Below are 8,937 nucleotides of genomic sequence, written 5' to 3'. Positions count from 1 at the left end.
TCGTTTCATTTTTCATGTTTTGTTTCATTTCTATTCCTCCCTTCATAATCATGTCTCCTTTGATGTTGTTCCTCTCTTCTTCTGTTGTTTTTCCTGAGTATTAGATTTGTATTATTAAATTAAAAAAATCATAAACTCTTTAAAAAAATAATTCTAAATTTGCGCAGGATTTGTTTTAACATATCACTTTTTATTAAGTTTAAATCCTATATTAGATGATTTAGACAATTTATTCTTTATTAATTTTATTTTTGAGCAGGAATTTGCTATAATTAATCACTTGCTACTATGTTCTGAATACTAATTGCAGATAATTATGATGGTGTCATATTTCCCTCAATACTATGCAGGGTTTAGCAAAATATGCCGAATGGAGTGCCAATTTCATGGAAAATGATGCAAAAGCAAAGCTTAAGGCTGCTGACCTTCAGGCCAAGAAGGATAGGCTGAGAATGTGGACGAACTATGTACCTCCTGCTTCAAATTCGAAGGCAATCCATGATCAGAATTTCACAGGAACAGTGAGTGCTAGGTTTGGGTACAAGTGTTAGCATTGGTGCTTTACTAACGGCATTTCTCTTGCCATCTTGTCTTACCTAGTTCTGTTTGTCTGTCCATATTAGGTTGTAGAAGTTGTGAGTGGAGATTGTATAATTGTTGCTGATGATGCTGCCCCCTATGGGAGTCCGCTTGCAGAGCGTAGAGTTAATCTTTCGAGCATCAGGTGTCCTAAACTGGGAAATCCTCGACGAAATGAGACGCCAGCAGCCTTTGCTCGTGAAGCTAAGGAGCTTCTGCGGTCGCGTTTTATTGGCCGCCAAGTATTATCCTGACTTTTTCTAATTTCAGATAGAAAGTCTTGACTCTGCATGCATCAGTTGATTAATATATCTATTCTTTTCAGGTGAAAGTGTCTATGGAATATTCTAGAAAAGTTGGTGATGGATTGAATCAAGCAGCTGAATCTGGTCCAGCTGACTCTAGAGTCATGGATTTCGGATCGGTCTTCCTTGTGTCTCCGTCAAAGGAGGGTGATGATACCACTCCAACCGCACCTTCCGGTAGCCAAACCATGGGAGTCAATGCTGCCGAACTAGTCCTTTCACGTGGATATGGAGATATCATCTACCACAGAGACTTTGAGGAAAGGTCAAACTATTATGATGCTTTATTGGCAGCTGAGTCACGTGCCAGTAAGGCAAAGAAAGGGATTCATTTATATAAAGAGAGAGACAAAGACGGCAAGTTAATGAGGGAACCAAAACCTACAGTCGTGCATATAACAGATCTGACAACGGTAGGAACTATAACTTTTCTCTAGGAGAATTAATTAGTTTTTTGTATGCATTATATAAACCTTTTATTTTACTCAGGCTTCAGCAAAGAAAGCGAGAGATTTCTTGCCATTTCTACAAAAAAGTAGAAGGCTTCCCGCTATGGTTGAATATGTCCTTAGTGGGCATCGTTTTAAACTGCTTATTCCCAAGGAAACTTGCAGCATTGCTTTCGCATTCTCTGGTGTCAGGTGCCCAGGTCGAGATGAGCCCTTTTCAGATGAAGCTATTGCATTAATGAGAAGGAAGATAATGCAGCGGGAAGTAGAGGTGCTAATGCTGCATATCAGATGAAGCTATTGCATTAATGAGAAGGAAGATAATGCAGCGGGAAGTAGAGGTGCTAATGCTGCATCTGTTAGTTTGTTTTCACTTAATCTCTGCACTGTATAAAAACATTCTAAATTCTATTGCACAGATTGAAGTTGAAACAGTTGATAGAGCTGGCACTTTCCTGGGTTCTCTATGGGAGTCTAAGACAAATATGGCTGTGGCTCTTCTCCAAGCTGGATTGGCAAAGCTTCAAAATTCCTTCGCTTCAGACAGGATCCCAGATGCCCACATTCTTGCACGGGCTGAACAATCGGCAAAACAGCAAAGACTGAAGGTAATCTATCAGTAAATATTCTCCAAATCTTCATTTATCCTGCTTTGTTTTCTGCTAATATACAGTCTTTTCTGCTTGGAGGTGTGGGAGAACTATGTTGAAGGACAGGAAGTTGCTAATGGATCTTCCACCAATTCAAAACAGAAGGAAGTGCTCAAGGTGGTTGGTAAAGAGTTTAAATGGTTTATTTTATTGTTCACGGGTAATTGGCAAGTAATTATTGTTATGTAACTCCAGGTTCTAGTCACCGAAGTCTTAGGTGGTGGCAAGTTCTATATTCAAACTGTTGGTGATCAGAGTGTTGCTGTGATCCAAAAGCAGCTTGCTTCATTGAGTCTTCAGGAAGCTCCTGTATTTGGAACTTTTAATCCTGTAAAGGGTGACATTGTCCTTGCTCAGTTCAGTATAGATAATTCCTGGAATAGAGCCATGGTAAGACAATAGTACAAATCAAGTTATAACTTGATAGCTTTTCTAAACTGCTTTCAGCTAGGTATTTCAGAAGCAGTTGGTGCTTTTTCTGAATGAATACATTTAATGTTCTGCTGATAATTAATAGTTACAATGATCTGAAAACGTTATTGTACAGACTATTGACCACAAGTTAGTTCTTAAGAATACTGTATTGGTTTAGTATAGACTTCAAATTTTAGGATGACAAATTAGTTTTGTTGGGTTTTTTGGTTGGTAACTAAATAATATAGCATTCAATTGGTTTAATAATTAATATAACATTCACTTGCCTCCTGGCTGCTTTTTCTGGCACTGCATTTTGATTAAAGAGAGGGGAATGACTTTAGGTGGGTTAAAGTTATAAGAATGAGTCTGGTCATGTTCTAGTCAAGACAGATCCTTGCACGTTTAACATCAATTATCATGGTGCTGATAGATTGACTTGAACTCAAACCTGACAAGCATGCATGCAGCCTTTTAGTTAAGTTGGTATTTGGCATTCTTTGTTTTGAACCTGCCAATATACTTCTCTGGCTGCTAGGGCAACCTCGTTCGAATACACTTCCGAGATTCTTCTAGTCGCCCATCAAATTGGAAAGACATTCATAATCAGCCTTTTTTGTATTTCTTGGCCATTTAAATTGTTAGTGCATTCATGATATCTTTGTATTTCGACCATAAGCATTCTCCATCTATTCAGGAATGCTTATGCTCACGGGATATCTTTGAGCTGCATGTCAATTTGTTGCATTGTATTTAGATTTCTAGTTACTTATTACCTTATTTGGTTCTATTAGCAGATCCATGTTTAACTTGGGATTATCTCTGTGTTTGTGGTCAATAGATTGTCAATGGACCACGGGGTCCAGCCGAGTCACCAGAGGACAAGTATGAAGTCTTCTATATTGATTATGGAAATCAAGAGACAGTCACACATAGTCGTATGCGCCCGCTGGATCCCTCGGTCTCCTCTGCACCTTGTTTAGCTCAACTTTGCAGCCTCGCATTTATCAAAGTTCCAAACTTGGAGGATGATTTCGGCCAGGAGGCTGCAGAGTATCTGAGTGATTGTACCATGAATAGTTCAAAAGAGTTCAGAGCAATGATTGAGGATAAAGATACCTCAGGAGGAAAAGTCAAAGGTCAAGGAACTGGAACAGTTTTCGCAGTTACTCTAGTTGATGTGGAAGCTGAAACCAGCGTCAATGCTGCACTGCTGCAGGTTTGAACCCTTTCAAATTGTTATTTATGTTTTTAACCTTTTATTCTAGATATTTTTTGCATGTTTTCTTTACTTGGTAAGAGTGTTGTTGTCTACATACCCTTAGATTGTTATGAGAACCTGAAGCACATCAGTAAAATATCGAAAATATTTTTCTTACTGCAAGTAAAATTGCGAACAAATTGCATGCTTAAATGGTCTGCATTGAGAATAACATTTTATATTTCTTCTACTAGAGAAAGAAAAGATACCTTACTTATTAAGCTTTTAAATAATATTAATTGGTAAACATCTTGTTTCCAGTTCAAACTTTTACTCGAATTTGGCCTGTCTGGCACTACCATGTGCAGTTTTTTTCCTCTCAATTTGGCTGTTCAGTTCTGAAAATGTGCCAATCCTTTATGTAAGAGGGTGTACAAGTCAGCCTTTTGATATGTTCAGTAAATTTAAGTGACAAAAAAAAACAAAAAAAACAATATCTCCAAAAGCTTTAACCCAAGTTTTTGGGATCGACCACATGAAAATAGCTTCCAATTATTATATTAAGGGCTATGCCATCTGTTAAGCTAACAATCATCATATCTTTCTTAATTACTTCCTATTAAAGGATAACCTAATCTGTTACTATTATCATGTCTTTCTTAATTACTTGCAACCAAGTTTTTTTATGTTTACCTCTAGTCCTCATTGCCTGTCAATTATTATCGTTTTTTTTAATTTTAATAAAAAGTTGTTTCCCATTTCTCAAGCATATGTAAAATAAACCAAGCAGCTTGATCCCGCCAGTACATAGCATATAAGCCCTCATTGGCTAATTTATGAGCAACACAGTTACTTTCTTTTATAGCATGCTGGAACACACAAGCTTGCAAGCTACTACTTTCCATCTTGATAGCATCCACAATATGCCCATACATAGTAAAGCCAGGGCCATTACCATTAATTTCTTGGGTTATCTCTAGAGCATCATATTCGACAAGAAGATTAGGACAACCAAGACTTCAAGCCATTTGAATCCCTTTCAATATTGCTAGCGCCTCCACTCCCTGGACCATCCATCCTTCTTCATCTCTAACCGCAAATGCAGCAACAAATGCACCTGTCTCATTTCTGATGATGGCTCCTATAGCTGCTGACTGCTGTTTTTCCAGATCACTCCAAGCCCCACGTAATTAATCTTCCAGTATCTTGGAGGAGGGCGTAGCCATCTCGAATTTGATGTTATTACAGTCTTAAGCTGGGTCAAATTGGCCTTAGTACTCATGCACTTCTTGGAATTGTAAATAACCCACTCCGCATCTCTTGAACTCTCACCCAATCTACACTTGTTGTGATTTTGTCAAATATGCCACAGCAATGCCAGTATACCACAAACATCTCAACTCCATCGACCTTCAGAAGACAGAGACATTGAGCCAACCAATCTGCCATGTTAATGTGAGTAAGGTCCACAGTTGAGATTGACCTCGGAACACAGTCTCCCAAATCCATCCGACAAAGCGAGTTTGAATAAAAATGTCTCATCACCTCATGAACTTCTTCTTTACATATGAAGCAACATAGCTCAACCACTAAACCCTTCTTCGACAAAGCATATTTGTGGTAACGTACCATGAATAAAGAGCCATATAAACATTCAAATTCGGACAGGAATTTTGGGGTCCCATGTCCGATCCCAAGCTCTCGAATCCACCCCTCTCAGTGATAGTCTTCTCCCTAAAAATTGGCCATCATCATTGATGCTACATTTGAGATGGTAGGCCAATCGAACAGAAAAGAATTCTTTTTTACAACCAAACCATATCATCTTATCACACAGTTTGTGTGACATCAATGGTATTTGGAGAATCTTGAGTGCTTCCTCTTTGTCCAAGATATCCATGATCATGTCGGAGTCCCATCTCTCCATTTCTTCCTCCATAAGAGCCTCGACTCTCACTTTGTTGTAACTTGGTGGCATAGGAGTTTTAATCGCTTGACTACTTACCCAACAATCACCCACATCTTAGCACTTTCCCATCACCAATCCTCCATTCTAGACCCTCTCATAGTAGATTTCTTGACGACCAAATGCTCTTCCATACTGCAGAAGCGTTCGGAAGACATTTTGCATTCAGAAAATCTGCATTATGAAAATATTTGATTTTAATACCTTTTCCTCAAGAGAGTTTGGATGTCGAATAGGTATCTAGCATTGTTTAACTAGCATCGCTACATTAAAAGATGCGAGATCATGAAATACCATCCCCCCTTTTTGCTCCGGTAAATCTTAAGTTTCCAACTAATCCAGTGATATTTCCTCTTGCCATATCTCTGTCCCTGCAAGAAATTTCCAGCCATTGAATTAAAGAGTTGAATTGGTAACTGAAAACAACTCATTATGTATGTCAGAATTGCTTGTGCAACCAATTTTATGAGAATCTCCCAACCTGCTTGAAATAATAATTTTTCTTTCCAGCCTTTGAGTTTTCCCCAAATACAATATTTTATACGTTCAAACATGATCCTCTTGCTTCTTCCCATAAATAGAGGCACGCCAAGATATATATCATTATGCATCACCGCATGTATACCAATGCAACTCCGTATAGATGTTTTTAGCACATAAGAAACGTTGTTGCTAAAGAAAATAGTGTATTTCCTCATGTTCACCTTCTGACCCAAGGCACTCTTGTAGACCCTTAAACTTTTCTTCAATCTTTGACATTCCTCCAACGTTGCTCTTTAAGAAAAATAAATTATCATCAGCAAAGAGTGGGAACACTTGCGCTTCGTCGACTTACTGCTACGCTATAACTGAGACCATCCTTCTCAGCCTTGTTAACAAGGGCTGTGAGACCTTCAGCACATAATAGGAATAAATATGGTGATATCAGATCTCCTTGTCGTATATCCCTTGAAGGAACAATATTACCCTGCGGCATTTGTCTAAATGGCTTTAAATACCTTTTTTCCAGCTAAATTGCACTTAAATACCCTTTTTTGGGGGGGCGTAAATGACACTTAAATACTCTATGGTGGATATACACAACATAATCCATTCTACCATTTTGCGTCAAAGCCCATTCATAACATTATCGCCTTTAGAATTCGCCATTCGCGACATATCCTTTGCTCATATCAATTTTTACTGCCATTGAGGCCACAGTCCTATTTCGTTTGTTTTCTAAATAATGGAAGGATTCATATCTAACAACCACACTACCGTAATTAGACAAACCTGGTACAAATGCACTGTTTTGGGTTGAAATAATTTCGGGGAGGATATACTTCAACCTGTTAGCCATAACTTTTGTAATAATCTTGTAAATTACACTATAAAGGCTAATATGCCTATATCTGAAACAAGCTGAGGGTTGTGACATTTTGGAATCAAGACAAGGTGTATTAATTATGTTGGGCTCAAGAGAGAGGAGAAGAAATGTCTTACCGCTTGGCACACATCACTACCAATCACCAACCAATACTTCTGATAAAATAAAGGTGACTTACCCTCTGGACCAGGAGCCTTGTTCGTGTGCATCTCAAAATCTGCTCTATGAATTCTTTCGTCATCCACCACCTTGCATAATTGTCATTCACACTCAAGGATATGCGTCTTGAGATAGGCTCCAGATATTCTTCAACATTCCATTTGCCCATGGCTGTGAATACTTCATTGTAATTATTTAGGATCTCATTATTTATACCTCATCACTCTTCAATAATCCATCTCTGCCTAAACTCTTCTAAATAGTATCTTCTTTCTTCTCATTGATGCCATTGGTGCCTTATGATGAAAAAATCTGGAATTGCAGTCTCCCTCCCTCCTTCAGCGATAAGACTCGTGACCGTTGTTTCCACAATAGCTCCTCTATCTCTAACGATTCATAAATGTCCCTCTTGATAGATTTCTCATATTCGAGGCTAAGGTTATGACTCCTCCCATCCTCTGTACGTTGCAAAGCATGTTTTTTCTCTCGATTTTCCTTACTAAATTATCAAAATGTTCACTGCTCCAGGTCTTCAAAGCTTCTGCACAATCCTTCACCTATGAGAAAAACCTGTTGTTGCTGCTTCAGCCGTGCTCGACATCTAGGCCTTTGAATCTTCTTTGGCCAAACTGTTGTCCCTATGCCACATAGCTTCATAGCCAAATAGGTGTGGTTTCCTCTGTCTGCCTTGATTTTTCAAGTCTAATCGAATAGGATGGTTGTCTGATACCGAAGCACACAAGTGGGACACTTTCGCTTCACTAAACTGTTGACACCATTTTCCATTGGCCATAATTCTATCAAGTCGTTCCCTGATGGTGTAAGGATAACATTTTCCATGGTTCCATGTGTATTTGCTACCTGAAAAATCGAGATCCACAAGAGCACACAGATCCACAATCATCCACAGTGTTACAAAAATCATGTATCTGCCAAGTTGCATGGAAACGGGCACGGGTACTGGTACGGGTGCGGGTACGGGACACGACAAAACTGTAAAATGTAGGGTATGAGGACACGACTACATATATATTGAATTAATACTGTACATAAGATAAAATTTCCCCCTTCATGTGTCATTAGAATTAAAATTCCGATCACATTTTTGAGTTTTTTTTATCATATTGATTATTGTGAATTGTAAACTACTCATTTTTTTACTAGACATCTAAACGACCCATTAACTATATAGTTTTAAACTTGGGTATGGACTGAAACGAATCCGACCCGTATCTCATTAGTTTCAAAAGACGGATGTGAAGTGTAAGCTCTACGTCCAGGAAGTCTTTGACACGTACCCGACACTTTTCCGTATCCAAACTTCATGGACACTTCTTGAATATATGCATGCATTTATAACAACATGTACTCAATTATACGATATATGTGTTGCAAACCCCCACCAGATTTCTCATGTTGAAACAATATTTTGCTAGCCTCCTCCACAAACCCATTGCGGCTCTCTGTCCTCTTAGGTTTCATAAGATTTCCCATGAAATGTTGCCATTGTCGAGCTTCATGGTGACCATAAAATCTCGTGATTCCCCAACTATTTTCAGTGTCAAGTTTATTAACAATTGCATCGATATGGTCCTTTGAAAAAGATTAAATTTCAACATTGACCTCCTCCATTCAACGCATTGCCAAACCACCTCGACGCACTTCGCTCACAACATAAAAAATGACACGGTAACTTCATTCCGATCGTAACTCCTCCCACTCGTATCTGTAATTTTGTTTCTGACAAGAACAAAATAATTGGCCTCATTAAGGTCGAGAAGTGCACGAACTGATTTAGGGTCTTCTAGTCCCTGGTAGTTTCAAAATAATAAACTCATGGCGATCGGC

General features: G+C 38.6%; 1 protein-coding gene across 2 annotated transcripts in view; it reads left to right on the top strand.

Annotated features, from left to right (window-relative positions):
- The window catches only part of LOC109831505 (ribonuclease TUDOR 2-like), a 17,119-nt gene that overhangs the window by 6,411 nt on the left and 1,771 nt on the right, over positions 1–8,937 (top strand). For both annotated transcript variants that reach the window (XM_020398839.1, XM_020398838.1), the window contains exons 9-16: positions 351–521; positions 624–821; positions 905–1,297; positions 1,374–1,604; positions 1,753–1,941; positions 2,023–2,100; positions 2,179–2,373; positions 3,239–3,616. In XM_020398839.1, the coding sequence (XP_020254428.1) occupies positions 351–521; positions 624–821; positions 905–1,297; positions 1,374–1,604; positions 1,753–1,941; positions 2,023–2,100; positions 2,179–2,373; positions 3,239–3,616 (1,833 nt within the window). The remainder of the gene's footprint in view (positions 1–350; positions 522–623; positions 822–904; positions 1,298–1,373; positions 1,605–1,752; positions 1,942–2,022; positions 2,101–2,178; positions 2,374–3,238; positions 3,617–8,937) is intronic.

Source organism: Asparagus officinalis, chromosome 2, assembly GCF_001876935.1.
Source record: "Asparagus officinalis chromosome 2, Aspof.V1, whole genome shotgun sequence".
Taxonomy (NCBI): domain Eukaryota; kingdom Viridiplantae; phylum Streptophyta; class Magnoliopsida; order Asparagales; family Asparagaceae; genus Asparagus; species Asparagus officinalis.
The sequence above is the reverse complement of the archived record's forward strand: the minus strand, read 5'-3'. Positions and strand labels throughout refer to the sequence as shown.